Genomic DNA, 20,236 nt, shown 5'->3' on the forward strand with positions numbered 1-20,236 from the left:
ACAGGACAGAGTAGAACTGCCCCCAGAGTGTCCAAGGAGCAGTTGGTAGATTCAAACTGAAGAGAGAATTCCCCTTCAGCTTGGTTCCCAGGCAGGGGTACTGAAGAGGAACTTCCATGCAGAGGTTGGGGAGGATGAGGAATAGGGACTAGATGCAGATAACAATCAGGACCCTGGACAGGCATCAACTCAGATCAGTGCTAACAGCTGCCTGGAGTGCTGTGTGGAGAAGGTATCTAGGTCACAGCCAGGCTCATGGAAAAGAGCACCAGGATTGATTAGTGATGTCTGCTGTGGGCAAGGGATAAGATAATTGAGACACACGTGCTATTATTAGTCCAGCATCAGCTTAGATGACCTCTGATGCTTATTACCTCATTTTTACACAAATAATGTGTGCCTTCTATGTTGGTTTTCCTATTGCACCCTCCCCCAGCAAGGTATTTTCGTAAGCGTGCTACGTCAAAAAAATTAGCCTAGCGTGCTTATGAAAATAACTTGCTGGCGGAGGGCGTGGTTGGCAAACCAGTATAGAAGGTGCACATTATTTGTGTAAAAGTACAGTAATCTAAGACTCTGGATTCAGACTTCTGTGCTATAATCACTCGTTGTTGTTGGTTGTTGTCGAGTGGATAGCGACTCCATGTGACAAAGTAGAACTACCCCATAGGGTTTTCCAGGCTGTAATCTTTATGGAAGGCAGATTGCCAGTTCTCCTACAGAGCCGCTTCTAAGTTCGAACTGTCAACTTTTTGGTTAGTAGCCGAATGCTTAACCATTGTGCCACAGCGCTCCTAACTATGGTATAAACCAAACCAAACCCGTTGCATTCAAGTCGTTTCCAACTCATAGGGACCGTATAGGACAGAGTAGAACTGCCCTGTATGGTTTACAAGGCTGTAATCCTTATAGAAGCAGACTGTCACATCTTTATTCCTTGGAGGGGCTGGTGGATTCAAATTGCTGACCTTTCAGTTAGCAGCCGAGTGCTTATCCACTGTGCCACCAAGACTCCTTAAACCATGATATAACGACTGCTATTTATTTAACATTTACCACGTGAAGTTTTGAGTTTTCATCGAAGGAGGCCATCTGTTTTGTTTTGCCTACATGGCATCTCTTTAATGACCCCAACATACACACATACTTCTTTTGGGTACATCACCTCATTTTTCCTCTACTCTTGGTCCACAGGGAATCATCTCACCCCTTCTGTTTCCAGGCATTGACATGTGACCTAGGCCAGACCAAAGAGGCTCAACCCCGGGACTTTGGTTAAACACCTGCCTATATAATAAAGATGTCACAGAGGAAAGCGTAGCCACAAATGGCAAGACCGAGGCCAGATGACATAATTTGAATCTCTGGATCTAGCCCTACCTGAATTCAAATGTGTCTAGAATTTTCAGTTTTTTGAGCCAATGAACCTTTTGTGTTTTAGAACTGTGCAGCCCTATAGTGGCTACTAGCTACATGTAGCTATATTTTAATTAAAATTAAATTAAAAATTCAGTTTCTCAATTGCACTAGCCATATTTCAAGCACTCACTGTGCATATGTGGATAGTGGCTACCACATTGGTTCATACAGAACTAGAACATTTCCACCATAGCAGAAAGTTCTATTGGCCAGCACTGGCCTAGACCATGTGAGTCACATGTCTGTCCCTTGTGACCAAAAATTCTGACCAACACATAGTAGTTCTAAAGTTTCTCTGCTCCTCAGGATCTTCAGTGTCTTCCAGCTCTGAGTCCTGTTACAATTTATGATTCTTCTTAAATTCCAGCTGACACCTGTGTTCAGTTAGAAGTTTGGACCTTGGCCTGTGGGCTTGTGGTCAGTTCAGGTTAGTCTAGGCACCCAGAGCCCCGCAACATGTGGTGTCAGCCCACCTTGGACCAGGAGTTCTCCTTGCTGAGCAGGTCGGCGTAGAAGTAGGCCATCTTCCACTGCCCCTTGTAGGTGAAGCACCACATCAGCTCCCAGTAGCACATGTGGTGGAACTGCTTCCAGTGCTGCTGGGCCTCACAGCACTCCTCAAACCGCCGGACAGCCTGCGGGGCCCGCCAGTCAGCACCTCAGTGGGTGCCCACTGGCCACACCCCACCTTGCACCCTCCACGCCCTCCCACCCCCACAGCAGGCCCAGGCTTCTCCAGTGCATGGTGGTCCAGCCCTGTGCCAGGCTCAGGTGGGACAGAAGAGCCAGGAGATCTGGCCTCCAGTGCTGGTTCTACGCCCAAAGTCTTAAGTGATCTTGGGCACAGCTATGTCCCCTCTCTGGGACTCTGGTTTCCCAGGCACAAAATGAGGACTAGAGCCATAATGGAGTGGGAAATATCAATATCACAATGATATGATGATGTCTGTGCCTCAGAGCAAAGCCCAAGGATTCCAGTAGCTTCTACGAAGTACCTGGGCTTAGGACACTTGTCCTGCTGCCTGAAAAATCACTGCTAGGGCCAGCTAGACACCCCAGAACTCCACATTGTAGAGTCTGCCCTGGGCCTTGGCTCAATGCTGGGGTCTCTTCCAGGATTATGAGCCTCTCCATCTCAAAAGCCTTCACTGGCTCCCTACCACCTATGAAGTCCAGACTCCTCAGCCAGGCCTTCAAGGTCTCACTGCTGCCCTCTCCCCACCACTCTATTTACCAGGTTACAGCCTAATCACTGAGCCCTAAAACACACAGGGCCTTTCCCCTCTCTCTGCTTCATTCAAGCCCCTCCCTCTGCCAGGGGTACCTTTAATTTCTCCATCTCTCTGTCAAAATCGTACTCACCACAAATGCCATCTCCTCCCTAAGCTTCCCCAGACTGCCTCACTTGGAATGGCCTTTCCCACCTCTGCTCTCTCACTGGCTCTTGGGGCCCTCCTGCCAGTTAGCTCAGTCCCTGAGGTATGCCTCCATGTGTCTGGCTTCCCACTGGCCTGGAGTGCCCATCACTCCCCACAAATCACTCCCCCGCATCACTCCTCCACCCATCACTCCCCGTCCACCACTCCATGTCCATCACTCCCCCACCCATCACTCCCCGTCCACCACTCCATGTCCATCACTCCCCCGCCCATCACTCCCCCTCCACCACTCCATGTCCATCACTCCCCCGCCCATCACTCCCCGTCCACCACTCCATGTCCACCACTCCCCCGCCCATCACTCCTCACCCATCACTCCCCCGCCCATCACTCCCCACCCATCACTCCCCCGCATCGCTCCCCCGCCCATCACTCCCCGTCCACCACTCCATGTCCATCACTCCCCCGCCCATCACTCCCCGCCCTCACTCACCACCAATCACTCCCCGCCCATCACTCACTGCGTCAATGTTGCCTTTAATAACTTCAATCCGCCCAGCGAAAAACAGGAAGATGGCGCCCTGCAAGGACATGCGTGTGGGTCTGTGTGAATCCATTTGGGTCCGCGGGCCACAGCCAGGTTGAGGTTGTCCAGCGGGGGGTCGGGGCTCACCTTAGGGTAGCGTTTCAGGTAGGGCTTCAAGAGTTTCTCTGCCTCCTCGATGTTGACGTTCCCGGTGCCTGGAGGAGGTGGGGGACACAACACACGTCACCACCATCAACTCCTGTGATCCTCCCAGCAACCTACCAGGGGGCCTCTCAGGCCTCCATTTCACCCTCTGTGAACTGGGGATAATAACACTTCCTATCTCCAGGGTGAGGTGAGGATTAAATAAGATAGTGCAGCTACTGCCCTGGTATATCATAGGGTTCCTAACCAGGATCCCATGCTGGCCAAGGCTATATCCAGAACAAGTGGCTGCCTACAGCATCCTCAAAAGCTCTACAAGGTGGCCACAACCATCCCCATCTCACAGGTAAAAACTGAGGGAACCAGGTCACGCTGTGGGGACAGAGCCCAGGCCAGTTGATGCGGCTGTTACGTTTCTGGTTTTAGTGCCGCCCCTCAGCCCCTCGCCCCCTCACCCTGCTGTTAAAGCTCACCAAAGCCCAGGGGCGTCAGCACTCCCCTCGCCCCTCGGGGCCCCTACCAAGCACAAAGGTGAGGAAGGTGTGGTAGCAGAGCAGCAGCATGACACAGAGCACGGCGCGGAAGCTGTGTCCCGATGCGCCCTCCTCCAGCTGCAGCAGCCCGTAGTCCTGGGGGCACAGGGGAGAGGCTGAGGCTGGCGAAGCCTGGGCTCCCTGGGCCCACCCTGGGGCCCAGAGAGAAGCAGGGGCCTCGAGGTCCCTGGACAGCTGTGAGGCCTGGGTGAGAGAGCACTGGACCATAAGCCTGGAACTCTGGAGGTAGGGTCAGCTGCTCTTGCGCTGTGTGACCCTGAGTGAGGGGCTAGCCCTCTCAGTGCCTCAGCCACATTCCTGGGGGAAGGGGACATGGATGCCTAGCCAGGTGTCCCCCACCCCCTCAAAAGGCCCTCCTGCACTCCTCTCTTTATTCACTGAGATCCCTAGGCCTGCTTCACCACCCTGTGGTGGCCGCTTGGGCCCCCTGAGCAGCCCCAGACCTGGTGGGGGAGGAGGAATGATGTGGAGGCAAATAATCCTAACCCTGTACTCAGTGCACAGGTGGGGCCATGAGAACTGGGATCCAGGATGTCTTCCTGGAGGAGAAGGCTCCAGGCCTGGCTGGGGAGGAGTTAGGGGCCAGACACCACTTGTTTCCCTGCCTGCAGTCTCTGCCCCTGTCTGTCCTCCAGGGTGTTCTTTCTAAAACACAAATCTCACCTGCCTGACCTCTGCTTCAAAAGCTGCCCTGCCTTCAGGACAAAGGCAAAAGAAAGGAGGTGGAAGCCTCTCAGTGCCCTCTCTTCCTTGCCAAGGGGGCCATACTTTCTCTGCTCTGGGCCTTCTCTTGTGCTGTTCCCTCCTGTCATTGCCCCCAAATCTTACTCATTTCCCAGGGACCTTCTTAAAACAAAACTGAAAGGAACCTCTGGTGCTTTCAGCCAGTGTCTCACTAAGCATGGCCACCCACCACAGATGGCAACCCAGCCCTTCTCAGGGTCCTCAAGGCGGGCGCTAGGAAACGCTGAGTCAAAGTGAGGGCTTTCCCTTCTCGGTTTGCTTTCAGTCCTTCTGAGCCTAAGCCAGGGCTATTGTGTCTTCAATGCCCCCTCCTCTGCCACTAAGCTCCCTTTCTCACAAAGAGAAGCAGCTTTGTCAGACCACGCAATCTGGCTGGGCTTTCTTAAGATTGCTTGGTCTTCATAGTATTTATTGTTATGATTACTTTCTTATCACGCCAAATAAGAAGGTAATCAGCAAGGGCCTGAAAAATTCCAAGTTCAGAAAACGATTATCTGGTCCAATCGCCTCATTTTACCAAAAAGAGGCTCAGAGGAAGGAGGGACTTGCTCAGAGTCCCCAGGAGAAGGGAATGAGGCTGGACTGACCCAGGTCTGTTGAATTCCCATCCAGTGCTCCTTCACCTACATGGGGCCTCCTCCACTGGGAAGCCCTCCCTGATTAGCTACCTTGAAACTGGGGCTCCTACCTCAAACTCCAGTTCCTGCTCTTGGTAAAGGCTCTAGGTGCTTGAGTTCTCTGATTCCTCCCACCCCCTTTGCCCCCAAGGCCTGATGCTTGGTAGGGATTCCCCTGCCCATCTCTCCAATGAGGTGGTAGCACCAGAAAACGGTCGGGGACGGGAGCGGTGGGGAAAGGGGCTTGCTCAAGGTCTGAAGTAAAGCAGTGACACCTGCGAGGCTCAGAAAGTATGACCCCTGGGCACTGCACAAGGCTGTCCTTCCCACCCACGCTTACCCCAAAGCCTTTCCACCCTGTGAGGGACCGGGCAGGGATCACTGGCCCCATTTGACAGGAGAGGAAACTGAGACCCAGAGAGATTTGGGCCTTGTCCAGGACCACACACTGAGGGGGCTAAGCCAGGACCGGCACCCAGGCCCTGCAACCCCTCTTCCTCATCTTAGACATCCCAGCTCCAGTCCTGGGGCCGAGAGGGTTGGGGGTGGGGGGCCAGGAGGCAGGTAGTTACCTTATTTCCTGAAAACCCCACAAACTCCAGCAGCCGCAGGATTCTAGTAGGAAGCATGGACAGCGTCTGCAGGAACAGAGGCAGGTGGGCATGTGATGGGACGGAAGCTGCCCCTCTCAGCCCCCAAACCCCCCAGAGTCTGGGGGTGATCCTGGGGATACAGCCCTTTCTCCAGAACCACCAAGATGACACCTGGCTTTCTGACCTGTGAACTTCCCCAGGAAAAGAGGCACTACAGAGGGTCCGCGTCCAAATCCCAGCTTCACCACTCCCAGTGGGGTCACCCTGAGGAAGTTACATATCCTCTCCGTGCCTCAGTTTCCTCATCTGTAAAACGGTAATAATAGCCTCTACCTCGTAGGGGTATTGTGCAGATAGAAAACACTCATGTAAGTAAAGCACACAGAACGGGGCCTACACATAGTCGTTAGCTGATGTTGCTGCTGCTGTTCCACCAAGTCCCTACTTCGTGTCAGGGGCTCTGTCGTTGTATTTGATCCTCAGAACAGCCCTGAAAAGACGGGATTGCTGTTGTTAGCTGCCATCAAGACGGCCTGTGACTCATGGCAATAGGATTGGACCATTGTGACCAGCAAGGTTTTTACTGGCCGATTTTTGAAAGTCCATTGCCAGACCTTTCTTCTTAGTCTGTCTTAGTCTGGAAGCTCTGCTGAAACCTGTTCAGCATTGTAGCCACACATAAGTCTCTAATGAAAGATGGGTAGTAGCTGCGCTTAAGGTGCATCAGTCAGGCTTCGAATCTGGGTCTCCCACATGGAAGGTGAAAATTCTACTACTGAATCACCACTGCACCCACAAGGAAGGGATCATTGCCCCATTTAACAGATGGTGAAACAGAGGTATGGACAGATGACAAGACTTAAGGCCCCACACCTCATGAGAGGTGGAGCTACCTCTTGAACTCAGGATTGTTCGGCTATAACCTTGTAGAGCATCCAATGCACTGTGGTAGCTTGTATTTCTCAGCTCCTGGATCAGATCACCGTTCCCACTTTACATATGAGGAAACTGGAGGCCAGAGCAGGGCAGAGACCCTGGCCCCAAGGCCTGCTCTTTGACAGGCTTTTTTACATGGAGGTGAGAGAAGCACCTCCACCTCGCACTTTTGGAAAGGCCCCTGTTCACCTAGGGCAGGGGGTCTGAATCTTCCATGAGCAGCTCTTCCTCCTATGAGCAGGCCATGCTCTTCCAAGCTTCCCTGTCTCAGCTAACGCTGTTCCCTCTGCCTGAAATGACCTTCCCCACCTGGGAAAATTCTACGTATCCTTCAAGATCCAGCTCAAATACCCCACTTCCACCACCTCCTGCAGAAACCTTCCCCAACTCCCCCAGGAAGGAGACTTGGTTCTCTGTTCCCTGTGGGGCACCAGCTGTTTCCAGCCTGTCTCCTTCTCTGCTGCTGGCAAATGTTTAACAACCAGCTCTCCCAGGGTAGAAAGAGCCCTGATTTGTGTTGGTGTTTGTCAATTTCTGGAGTCCCTCAGTGCTGCAAATGGTAACATGCTCAGGGGCTAACTGAAAGGTTGGAGGTTTGAGTCCACCCAAAAGCTCCTCAAAAGATTTGTCCGGCAATCTACTTCCAAAACATCAACCACTGAAACCCTATGGAGTGCAGTTCTACTCTGACACACCGGGGGTTGCTCTGAGTTGAAATCAACTCAACGGCACCTAACAACAACAACATAAATACTACCCCCATTGCCAATTTCAAACTACCAACTTGATGTGGGAAGAAATGCGTGGAATTAGCTCTCTTGAGCTGGCCCCAGCACGCAAGGCTGGCAACACATCTGATTCCTTTCTGGGCCTGGTACCCAGCACAGGGGGCCAGGCACAGCAAGCACCCAGCAGAGACCCTGAGTGGGTCATGGCCATGTAGGGGAGATTTACCTTGAGCCCAGACATGGTGGGAATGGGGCAGGAGAGGGCACTCCCACTCACCAGGTTGAAGGCACCTACACCAAGCTTCACACCTCCTTCAAAGTGCCTGTGGTTCTCCCCCTTGCAGTACTGTGAGGACTGGACGAGGTTGTCCAGCTCCCTGTGGAGAGACAAAATCCTATTTTAGCCACATTTTGGGGGCTGGGCCCCATCTCTAGGCAGACACAAAGCTCCCTCCTGAGCTAATCTCAACTCCCTGGTGTTGGGTCTGTAGCTGTCTGGCAACCTGGAGAGCTGACACTGGAGGATTTCTAGCCCCACCTCCCACTGGGTGACGCACACCCCCTGCCCCTGAAGTTCAGCCGCATAGGCTGGGCCACAGCTAATGTGTAGGAGCTCTGCTGCTGTTCTCAAAACTGTTGTTCCCGTGCCTACCCGCCACCAACCCCCACCCTCGACCCTGGCCCAAAGCTGTTTGCGCAGAATCTGTGGCTTATTTTCCCCTAGCACAGGGTCAGACACAGTACACCCTCAGGGGGCTGAATGAACAGAAACAGAAAAACCAAGGAAAAAGAATTCCAGAAAACTGAGGTCCTGAGTGTGCAGAAATCTGTCTGAGGTCACACACCATTCTGGGCTTCCTGCCTCCAGCCAGTGCTCTCTACCCCACACAGCAGCTTGAGGGGACAGGGTGGTAGACACTGCAGACCCCAGGCCTCCCATGACACCATGGCCAGCTCCACTCACTTATAGGTCTGGTAGCTGTTTCGGACTTTGATGCCACCCTTGATGAAGCTCACCATGTTCTCATCCTGCAGGAGGGAGAGATGCTAAGACCTGGGACTGGGTGGGCAGCCGTAGGGTCCCCCCCGTGCCCAGCTCTATGAGGTGCCCTAAGGGGGTGGGGTCAGCCAAACAAGGATTCACTATCCCTTGGATTTGAGATGAGCTCTTATTTGCCAAACACAACTTCTAAAATGCCCAGAGTTGGACCACAACCACCCTTATACAGTTTATACATAGCTATGTTCTGGGAGAAGGGTCTGGAGGAGACACACCTGATAGTTAACAGCCTTCCTCTAGGGGGAGGGACTGCAGGAAGGGGGGAGGGATGGTCATTTGTGTTTTTACAAAATGCAGGTATTTATCACACTTGTAATTTAAAGCATCGATACCTACCACCTAGCAGTTCTACTCCTGGGTATACACCCAAGAGGAATGGATGGGCTGCAGGGGACATGTTCAAGGATGTTCACAGCACAACTGTTCATAATAGCCAAGAACCAGAAACAGCCCCAATGCCCATCAACAGAACAGATAAACTGTGGTATATTCATGTAAGGGAACAGTATGTAGCCACATCAGGTTGAGTGAAAAAAGCAAGTCCAGATGGCTTGAGGAAAACCTGGTGGTGTAGTAGTTAAGAGCTATGGTTGCTAATCAAAAGGTCAGTGGTTTGAATCTACCAGGGGCTCCTTGGAAACTCTATGGGGCAGTTCTACTCTGCCTATAGGGTCACTATGAATCAGAATCGACTCCACGGCAATACGGTTTGAGGCCATATGAAGTTCAAAATTATCTAATACTTAACAATATGCTGTTCAGGTATGAAGAGGAATCTGATGAAGCTATTTAAAAAAACAAACAAACAAAAAAAAGCACAGGGAGTGATAAATACAAACCTCCAGGTAGTGGTTTCCTGGGTGGAGGGAGGTGGGGGGGTAGGGAGGAGCCTAGATGAAGAGGAAAGTTACTGCCAACCTTCTGTTCTCCAGTTGGGTGGGATTTGTGGGTATTTGTTATTTGTGATAATATAATGAAAAACCCATTGCCATCGAGTTGATTGCAACTCATAGCAACCCAATAGGACAGAGTAGAACTGCCCCATAGAGTTTCCAAGGAGCGCCTAGTGGATTCGAACTGCCGACCTCTTGGTTAGCAGCTGTAGCACTTAACCACTACGCCACCAGGGTTTCCACAATTACCCCAGTGAGTACTAAACCAAGGATTTAATCCACATTGTTTTTGAGGTCCAAAAAGACCTCAAGTGAAAAACAAAAATAAACAGCACCCCAACATTAAAATTAAAACGCACTTCTCCACCCTTATACACAGGTATCGTGATGATTACTTGTTATAATTATAACCCAGGCCTTTTTGGTAAAATTGTAATGTTTTAGTTCTCATAATTCACCAAACTTCCTTCTGTGTGGTAAGGAGAGAAGACATGGATGCCAAGTTGGCCAGATCTGGGTTCAAATCCCAGCTCTGCCAGTTGCTAACCACGTGATCTTGGGAAAGTGAGTCCTCCTCTCTATATCTCGCCTTTGCAGGCCTGTGAGATGAAGGTTAAAGAATGTACATAAACATCTATACAAATATGTAATGTATGTAAGGTACAGAAAAGCAATATACCTGTAATGTATGCAAAAAGCCTGGTACATCATAGGTGTTGTATAAACCAGGTGTCAGACAGGATTTGTGATGATGCCTATCCCTCCCATGTGAACCTTAATGGGAAAAGCAGCAGTCACAGGTGGAAGCAGCATCCTGGTGACATGTGTGCTCAGTGTGTGAGGAGGTGAGGATATTACCTCTGTCATTGGGCTTGGCTGGGGCCCAGGAGTGTTGGGGTGGCTGAGCCTCAAACCTTGCCTGAACAATAAGGAGGGGCTGCATCATGGTGGCTAAAGACACTTCGGGCTTGGACACAGTGACTGATCTTCTTCTGAAATGCCTGGGTTTCTTGTGCAAGTGGCTGGTCCCTACCTGCAGGAAGGTCAGGGCTGCTCTCTGCAGCAGGCACTCTGCGTAGCAGACTTCAGCGTGGATTTCCTCTGTGGGGAGAAAACCAAATCCCTGCAGCCTCCTGGGATCTTGGCAGGAGTCTTAGGCCAAATCCCCCGCACCCCCACTTTCCAAAAGGCAAAGGGCATCTATGTCAGCACCCATCCCCGCTGCACCCATCTCTACCCTGTTCCCCAGGCCTGGCTCCCTCACAGCACCACCACTGGCCCACAGTAGCTGACATTTCTTGCCTTCATCTACTGCCTGACTCCTCTGCCCACCCTGCTCTCGTTTGTCAAGCCTCACTGTAGAAGCTGTGCCCTTAGTGCCTGCAAGCAGTGCTGGGCAAGGAGGTGGCACTGGATTGAATGGACGAAGGAAGAAGATAGTATCCAGGCAAGCCCAGGGGCTATGGGAATAAGGGGAGGGGACCCAACACAACCCAGGGATTCAGGGAACACTTCCAGAAGAAAGGACATCTGAGTTGAAAAAGAAATGGAAGGACGAGGCAGGAAGGGCTTTCTAGGCAGAGGCCTAGGGAGGCCAAAGAACTCAGATGTTCGAGGACAGGTGAAACACAGAAGGTAGCTGAGATGGGGGTTAGGTTGGGAGAGATTCAGGAGGTAGGGGAAGATAAGGCTCAGAGCCCAGTTGTAAAGGGCCTTGACAATTGGGGGAGGATTACAGACTTGCTCCTGTGCAGGGAGGCAGCAGGGAGCCACAAGAGGTATGATGGAGGGGAGTGGAGCCATCAGATGCATTGCTTGGGCTGGGACCCTCAAGGGCTCTTGAGGTGGGTAAGGCTGTTTGCTCCTGCACTGAAGAGCCCCAAATTGCTCCTGGTTGACTACTGCTACCTCCACTGCTGCCGGCCACAGATGTTCACGGCACAAAGACGCCATAAGCAGCCCAGGCCATCTCTTCCACTGCTGTCTGTTGTCTCTTCTCTGTGTCAGCTTCTAAAACCACGTTCCCCTTGTGGGGACATGAGCTCGCTAAGCTAATTAAACCAGTAAACCTAACTGCACGCACAACTCTAAGCCCATGGAAGAAAGCACATGGACCTTGTGGCAACTTTTCCTTTCCTTGGCTTCCAGGTTTTCAGCCCCGAATGCTGTCAGGTAAGTGTTCTCACCTGCTCTAACACCCTCACCTGAGAGCTATTCCTCAAAAGGCCCCAGGTCTGACCCATTCGTATCCCAGCATCTAGGCCAGGGTCAGGCCCTCTCGGTGATGGCTGGGAGAATAACTGCCCCTTCCCACCCCTGCCTGCGGCTGGAGCCGGGCTGCCTGGGGCTGGAAGGGTCAGGATGCCATCTGAATGCCACACCTTCCGTGAATTTGTCCATAGTGGTGCGGTGCACCAGGCTGCTGAAGGAATCTGTTACGGAGGACTTCTTCCGGTGCCTGAAGAGGGAAAGGGGGTTCAGGTCATTCAATGAGGGAGAGAGAGGGGGGCTAGGTGCCGGGTCACCTCATTCTTTGGAGAATTCTTAGGGAGGCAGTGCTAGCACAAACAACAGGGGTTTTGGGGTCAGACAGAGAAAGTTTGAGATTCTGGCAAAAAAAGTCACTTTACCTCCCTGAGCCTGTTTTCTCATTGGTAAAATGGGAACAACGAACCTCTGTATTAATCACGGGCTGCTGTATACAGGGAGCCCCATCAGAGCAGTTCTCCAGTCTGGTTGATGCTGTTGTTGGCAGCTCCCGTCCTGTCTCACCTTTGTATTCCTCTCCTTAGTTCAGGTGACCTTGTGCCCCACCTGGTCTCCCACCCCTGCCCACGCAGGTCTTTGTGCCTGTTCACCCTCCACCTGTCTGCAGAGGAATTTTTCTCAAACACTCTCCCTGCGCAGGACCCCTGTGGCCCCGCACTGCCCTGTGCATGCAGCCTGGGCTCTTGGCAGGTTTCTAGGGCACACAGGCTCTGACCGCCTCTCCTGCCCCTCCCGTGGGACGATCCAGCCACAGTGAACTCCTGGCAGCTCCCCCAAATCCAGGGCTCTCTTACCCCTTGTCTCTACTGTTGCCTCTGCTTAGATTCTCGTCCCCTCTTGCCTAGGCCTGGCCAGCACCTAGTTGCCCCGCAGGACCCAGCTCAGGCATCACCTCACCTGGGAAGCTTTTCCTGCTCCTCCTGCTGGACCCCACAACCCCTCATGTTTCCCTGCATCATGCGGGGATGTCACCATCTGTGCCTGTCTCTCTGACCAGGTGATAAGGGTGCTAAGGCGCCCTGGGTCTGATGACTCCCTGAATTGCCAATGCTCAGCATACGGCCCAACCCAGAACAGGTGTGTGTGCTGAATGAATGATAATGCCACCTGTCATGAACACACAGGGTCTATTAGTACATTTGTTCAAGCAGATAACCTGAGCACGAATGATACACCAGATCCTGTGCAGGTGTCTTCATTCGGTCCTCACAACAACACTATGGCATATATATCATTACACCCATTTTACAGATGAGGAAAGTCAAGTCCAGAGAAGGACTCGCATGAGGTCAAAGAGTTAGTAAGTGACAGAGTCAGAATTTGATTCCTCCCAGTCAGACCTGGCCCCTGGAAGCCAACAAGACTTCTGAGGAGGTGTTGACAGGGGTAGCTCTTAGCACTTAGGGACACATCCTCTTAGTCCAAAGGAGCAGCACTAAGTGGCATTTTAGGCATTGAGATATGCCAGGGTGACAGAAAGGTGGGCCTCACACCCCTCATGCACCCTCCTGTGCCCCCGACCTCTGACACAGTAACTGTGCCTCCTTCATCATGTTGCCAGCAAGTAGGATGTCCTGAGGGTCAAAGGTCATCATGGCCTGCATCTCCAGGATGGTGGCATACGTCAGCGAGTGGTACATGCTCTCTTTGGTTCTGCCAGAGAGAAGGGGCATGAGGCAATCAACTCCTAGAACTTCAGAGGCAGCTGGCCCTAAGTCACACATCTGCCATTCCTCCCCCATTCTACAGATGAGGAAACCGAAGTCCAGGGAGGGGAAGGGCCTCGCCCAAGGTCTGACTCTTTCACTGACACTCAAAAGACCCCGACTCCCATTCCCAGCTCCTCTTCCTGCTGAGTGGCCCTAAGTGAACTTCCCAATCTGAGCCTCAGTTTCTCATGTGTTTGGCTTGGGGTGGGGAGGGGATGGCAACAAGAAGGCTACTGTGAGGAAGGGCTTAGCAATAAGTCAGCCTGAGGCCACCCTTCCCAGCGCCCAGACCCTGACGTACCTTCTGCCCCCACCTCCAGCAGGCTGGCCCAAGTCCTGTCCCAGATGAGGTTCCAGGATAGTCCTTCTCTCCATCCCCAAGCCCCACCCCGGGCATTGCCCCCATCCCTGCTCCCAGGACTTACAAAGTTGGCCTCCCCACTGGCCACACTACCTCCTGCCACCCTCCCACCCATCATCCTCTGGTTAAACCCTTCAGGGACTTCCACATCTCATCAGATAATGCCCAAGCCCACTGCCTGGCACCTGGGGCTCTACAGGCCTGCCCACCTCTCCAGCCCTCTTGTCCCTTCTGTTTCTGACAGCATGATCTGGTCTCTCTCTCTCTCTCTCTCTCTCACACACACACACACACACACAACTGTAGCCCTGGCAACAATGAACCACACAAGCTTTCCCCCAGAAAATCTTGCCCCCAGGCCTTTGCCCATGCTGTTCCTCAACTTGAAATGCCTTTGGCTTCACCATCTCCCCACAAGATGATTAATCCCTCAAGGCTTCCAAATGCCTCAAAGTCCACTGAGAATCCAGGGCTCCCTCTTCTAGGATTATGTGTTTATAAATAACTTGGGCACGGGTCACACTGAATTTATGTTGGCAGAGGCCTCAGCTCACTCCCGAAACTTGAACACCTCAAAGGCAGAGCTTGTGGGTGCCTCACCCCTGTCCTCAGCACACAGGTGACAGGCAGAGCTAAGCAGGTCTCACAAAGCCTCAGCCTCCTGCCTCTGCCCCGGCTCCTCCACAGCCCCAGGCTTCCCAACTAAGGTGTGTTGTGGGGGCACATTTACTTTAACACATGGAGAGGGCAGCAATGCCAGTCTCTCCCTTTACTGGGGATGTCCCTTAATATATGTGGGCCTTGATTTCCACTTCTGCAAAATGGGGACAACATGCTGGGCTGCCAGTCCCATGGGACTGCCCAGGGCTAACCTATGCCTGGCACACAGTAGGTGCTGCCGCCCTTCACTCCCTTCATTAATTATTTATGAAACTCCTCAGTGCCAGGCTTAGGCTGGGAACTCTGGAGGAAAGAGAGATGACTAAGGTTTCTAGACTGTTTATCGTAAAAATCACATGACCCATTTTCCTGCCTTGCTTGTTCATAAAACACTTCTGTAATGTTAAGTTTTTTTTTTTTTTCCACTCTGGGTGACCTGTGGTGTTTTTATCCTTGAGGACCAAAGGTTTTTGAAGGAAACAAAAGGCCAGTGCCCCTCCTCCCCAGCCCTGGTAGCTGCCAGGACACCTCCTGGATCTTTGCTGGGACTACTTAATCCCAGGGCCTGCAGTTTATGGTTTGCAGAAAGGAGATGGGGGCCTCCTGTGGGGACAGAACTTGGGCTTCAGAGTACCTCAGACAGAGGCTGAAATCTTGGCTTTCCCAGTTCCCCGCTGTGCAGCGCTGGTAAGGCTCCTGGGCTTTCTGAGCTTCAATTTTCTCCTCCATAAAACGGATATGATAACCCTTCTCTCACAGGGCTGAGGGTGGCTTAAATAGGACACCCAGGTCTGGGGTCAGATCTCGGATGCTCAATAAATGTGAGTGCTGCCAGGGTCAAGGGTCACTCCCCTGGATTAAACACTTCCTGAGGAGTGGCTCCCCTGACAGCATACAGACAATGCCCCCCTACCTCCACTCCAGGCCTCTTCAACTCTCAAGCCCTTACCTTTCTCTGCCTCTCCCACCTAGGTCCAGGACTCAGTCCCACCTGCCTGGCCCTAACTGCTGGGCCCAGTCTGATGCTGGGACTAGCAGAAGGGACGGCCCCACCTGGGCAGCTGGCAGACAAATTGGAATTTCTAGTCTGAGGCCCAAGGCCCCATCATGCACCTGTGGCTGAGAATCCTGGCCCCTTCCCAGCCCACCACCTGCAAGCCCCCAACCCCAGTCTGGGCTGGGAAACGGAGTACATAGGTATGACACCCCTTCAGACCTCAGACCCCCCAAGTTTTAGTTTCTACCTCAAAAAGCTCTTGTTTGTACATACAGCATCCAGATCACAAGGGGCAATAGTTCTCTCATGCCTGAATTAGACTCAGGTCTGGGACAAGATGCCCACTGGGATCCCACCCTCTGGGGCTGTCAGGGTGGGCAAGGTACGGAAGAGTCATTGGAAGTTCAAGGTGTTAGGGACTCCTTGGCCACTTGGAGGCCAGCTAAACCCAGTGGCCTCCAGACCTTCCCTCCTCGGCCAGCAGCCAAGCCTCAGGTCCTTGTCAGCCTCCTGCCCCACCCTTGTCCCTACCATATGGGCCTCCTTACCCTGGCTCAGCTGCCACTGCTCCTTGCGGGGGGCACCCCCACGTTCCCCTAGTTCTAGCGCAGCTCTCCCTGACCGAGGGCCTCACTTTCTTAGGACCTCTAGACTAGGCTTCTCTAGGACAGAAGGCAAGCCTCTTCTCCTTCATCCTTATTAAACCTTCCCCTCAGCCCACTTCCTGATCCTCTAAGGCCTTGTTCTCTAGCCATGGGCCCCATCTCCCTGTCCTCCTCTCCACCCTTCTATCACCCTGTCCTCTCACTTCTGGGACCTGCCTCAGCTCTCCATATCCCAGTCAGGCCAAGTGTCTCAGTTCCTGAGCCAGGCCTTTGCACAGGCTGTTCCCTCTGCCTGGAGCACTGTCAAATGCCCCCTTCATCTGGCTGACTCCTTCTCATCCAGCCCGTCTCAGCTTAAAAGCACTTCATCCAGGAAGCCTTCAAGGGCTGGCTTCATGGGTGTATAACTGATGCAGTCACACTGGGCCCTGAACAGGACCCCATGCTTGGTTTCATGCTCTACTGTCACCATCTTGAAATTCTTAAAAATTTTGAACAAACCAAAAACCCACTGCCATCGAGTCGATTCTGACTCATAGGGGCCCTATAGGACAGAGTAGAACTGCCCCAAAGGGTTTTCAGTGAGCGGCTGGTGGATTCAAACTGATGACCTTTTGGTTAGCAGTCAAACTCTTAACCACCGCATCACAAATTGTGTAACCAGTCCTAAAGCCTTCCCTGACCAGCCCCTTCCCCGCTGGGGTCCCTGTATTTCCTCCAGCAGATCTCTCGTTACAGCTTATCCTTAATGCTTCTTTCACCATTTCCCTGCTGGGCTCTAAGAACAGCCCATGTCTTGCTCTGTACTGTAGCCCCAGCACCCAACACACTGCCCAGCACATGGATGACAGTCATGAGATGTTGCTAAGTGAACCAGTGACCACTGTCCAACTGCCCACATCCCATGGATCTCACCTGGAACCTCATCACCATCACACAGAATGGCTCTGCTTCTGGACTCTTCTCAACCTTCCCACCCATCACTCCCACTACACCATCCCCTACCTCCAACCCGTCTTCTCTTCCTAACCCCCAACTTAACATCCTCATACCACCCACTCACTTGTCAAAATAGTGCTAAACCTCCCAAACTGCTGCACCTAGTTAGGAACCTCAGCCCAGGGTCCACACAACTACCCGCTCTCTCTAGGCTGTGAGCAATGCAGAAGAAAACTGCCCAGTCACGTAGACAGGCACCACGCTGAGCCAGGGCCATTGGCCTCAGCCAGATTCACCGCTGTCCTCAGAAAGGCCTTCTCCTCTCTCCTTGTCATTCCAGCACCCTCACAGCCCCTCACTCTTGGTAGATGGCCTGCCCCTTCCCTCAAAGAAATTCTAGGCCATCATATGGACACACCCTGAACTTCCTGCACCCCCCACACACAACTTATCTCTGCCCACACCCATCTCTGCCTCCTTCACTATCTCTTGAGTCCTCCCAGCCAAGATAAGCTCCACCCTGTTCCAGGGTGGGGCCGGATTTGAATCCTGACTCTGCAACCTGGTTAAGCTGCTAACCAAAAGGTCAGCGGTTCAAATCCACCAGCTGCTCCATGGGAGAAAGATGTGGCAGTCTGCTTCCATAAAGATTTACAGCTTTGGAAACCCTATGGGGCAGTTTTACTCTGTCCTATAGGGTCGTTAGGAGTCCAAATCCACTGTATGGCAACAAGTTTGTTTTTTTTTTTTTTTTCCTACAACTTACGAGCTGTGGTCATTTATTCATCAAGAAAATCTAACGTAATAACCACTATGTTCCAGAGACAGTGTTTAGGAATAGACACTGTGTTAAGCAAAACAAACTGGAAGCGGAGACAATGCTAATCGAAGAAGTAGCACATGGAAAGCAAGCACAGAGGCAGGGAAGCAGAGCCGAGTAAGCCTACTGCCACCTACGGTGCAATAGGGCTCACAGACCCACTGCACAGAATTAGGACAATCAAATGAGACAGTGTGCGCAATGAAAAACAGGGAAGGAAACTGGACCCCAGCTTCTTTTGAAGCCTAAATGGCTACAAATGGGGGAGGGAGGGCTGTTTTTTTAGCAAGAATTGTTTTCTTTCTCTAGACCAGTGGTTCTTAATGGGGGTGGGGAGGTAATTTTGCCACCCTCCTCCAGAGGACATTTGATGATTTCTGGAGATATTTTTGGTTGTCACAAGGCGGGGACAGGGGGAGTGTGTTGCTGGCATATACCCTTTGGGGAAAAGCTCCAAAACACAAAAGGGAAGAACTTTTTCTGCAATGGGGAGGAGGTTAAGACAAAGAGAAGGTAAGCCTCTTCCAAGAAGCTTTGGTAGTGCAGTGGTTAAGTGTTCAGCTGCTAACTAAAAGGTTGGAGGTTCGAACCCACTCAGCTGCTCCAAGGGAGAAAGGCCCGGAAATCTGCTTCTGTAAAGATTACAGCCAAGAAAACTCTATAGGGCAGTTCTACTCTGTCACATGGGGTTCCTATGAGTTAGAACCGACTCGACGGCACCCAAAAACAATAACAAACTGCTGCCAGTGAGCTGTGAGAGGAACATTGGTTTCTGTGGGTACCTCCTTCCAGGAAGAGACCAGCATTTCCTCTCTGAGGGACTCCTGGTAGATTGCCTTCCTGAGGTGAGGGCAGGTGAGATATTATTCCCTTAGTGTGATGGTGGCTAAGGAGGGAAAAGCTGGTTTAGTGACCCTATAGTAGACACAATTTGAGGGCCTAGTGCAGTTTTATATTTTCTTCTGCACTCTGGGCCCTAAGTCTGAGGAACAGCTTAGACAGTTTAGAGTTAGACCATGGTGTGGCCTAGTCTTAGCTGGGCTTCAGGAGAAAGGCCAGCGTCTGTGCTCGGGTTGGGGCAGGACAGGGTGGGCAGCCAAATTGCCTGGGCATGGCCAGTTTCCAATGACAGGAAGGTGACTATGATCATGGTCCCTGTGAATGAGGGACAGGAACTAACCAGGAGGGAAGTGGAGGAGCTGGGAAGCCTTCTAAAAACACTGGGAGGGAACAGGATGGGGCTCGGCCTGCCTTCGAAGTGGCCACACTCTTGGCGCTGACTTAGCTCTTCCTGCCCTGCTCAGGCCCAGAACTCTGCAGATGATGTGATGAGGTGCAGGCCGCTAACATAGGGATTGCTGAAACACTGATTAGCTTCTCTTTCTCTTAATCAGTAGCCCTGGAAGCTCTACTCCTCCCCCAAAAGATGAACCACCATCCCTCAGCAAGCCTGGCTACCTCCCCAAGGTGCAAATAGGGCTCACGTCCCCACTACATAGAACAGGTCAGCTGAGTCTAGAGGAATTGAACAAGTCCGTCCTGGTGACTTGGGGAAACCAGGTATGACAGATGACAACTAAGAGACAAAAAGCTGAAAAGAGGGGGGTTAAGGGAAAGTATGCAGTAGACATAATGAGACCCCTGGCCCCAGAATCAGGCAGCCAGAGGTTCGCTATCCAGATCCAGGGCTGAAGAGTGCTTTTCTGGAGAAACTGACCCACCCCGATGCTGACAGCCAGCTCTCTGCCAGATCATCCGAAAGCGAGTTCTACCAGTTAGAAGGCTGCTGGCACACAGACCTTCCAGCCTGCCTTTGAGTGAACGTGTTCTTAAATACAACCAGACAGCCAGCCAGAGATCATCCGACATTTGAGGAAGGCCCCCTATGAGAATGGGATTCCCCGATCATTAAGACAGAAAATGGAGACCTGGAGAAAGCTGAGATTATGCAGGAAACGGAAATAAAACATTTTAAAAAGAGGTGATATTCTGAGATGATAATAACATCAAGTACTAATTACAGAGCTTACTACAGGCCAGGACACTTGTTTCCAAACATAGATATAAAGATAAAAAAATAAAAATTTTTATTTTTAAAAAATTAAAAAAAAAATTTTTTTTTTTTAAATAAAGATAATGTACCCATAAACCAGGAATAAGATGTTAAGGGGGAAAAAGAACAATAAAGACCACTGTGAAATGAATCATAGGATTAGAGAAATAAAGAAAAATCAACAGAAGGACTGAATGATAAAGTTCAGGA

General features: G+C 51.8%; 1 protein-coding gene across 4 annotated transcripts in view; it reads right to left on the reverse strand.

Annotated features, from left to right (window-relative positions):
• The window catches only part of TTC39A (tetratricopeptide repeat domain 39A), a 62,189-nt gene that overhangs the window by 19,531 nt on the left and 22,422 nt on the right, over positions 1-20,236 (reverse strand). For 3 of the 4 annotated variants that reach the window (XM_049875182.1, XM_049875183.1, XM_049875186.1), the window contains exons 3-12: positions 13,404-13,535; positions 11,996-12,072; positions 10,648-10,715; positions 8,626-8,690; positions 7,939-8,038; positions 5,977-6,042; positions 4,010-4,118; positions 3,472-3,539; positions 3,320-3,379; positions 1,893-2,054 (exon numbers count right to left, since the gene is read on the reverse strand). In XM_049875182.1, the coding sequence (XP_049731139.1) occupies positions 1,893-2,054; positions 3,320-3,379; positions 3,472-3,539; positions 4,010-4,118; positions 5,977-6,042; positions 7,939-8,038; positions 8,626-8,690; positions 10,648-10,715; positions 11,996-12,072; positions 13,404-13,535 (907 nt within the window). The remainder of the gene's footprint in view (positions 1-1,892; positions 2,055-3,319; positions 3,380-3,471; positions 3,540-4,009; positions 4,119-5,976; positions 6,043-7,938; positions 8,039-8,625; positions 8,691-10,647; positions 10,716-11,995; positions 12,073-13,403; positions 13,536-20,236) is intronic. The other variant, XM_049875187.1, reaches the window with a different exon arrangement.

This window comes from Elephas maximus, chromosome 3 (genome assembly GCF_024166365.1).
Source record: "Elephas maximus indicus isolate mEleMax1 chromosome 3, mEleMax1 primary haplotype, whole genome shotgun sequence".
Taxonomy (NCBI): Eukaryota; Metazoa; Chordata; class Mammalia; order Proboscidea; family Elephantidae; genus Elephas; species Elephas maximus.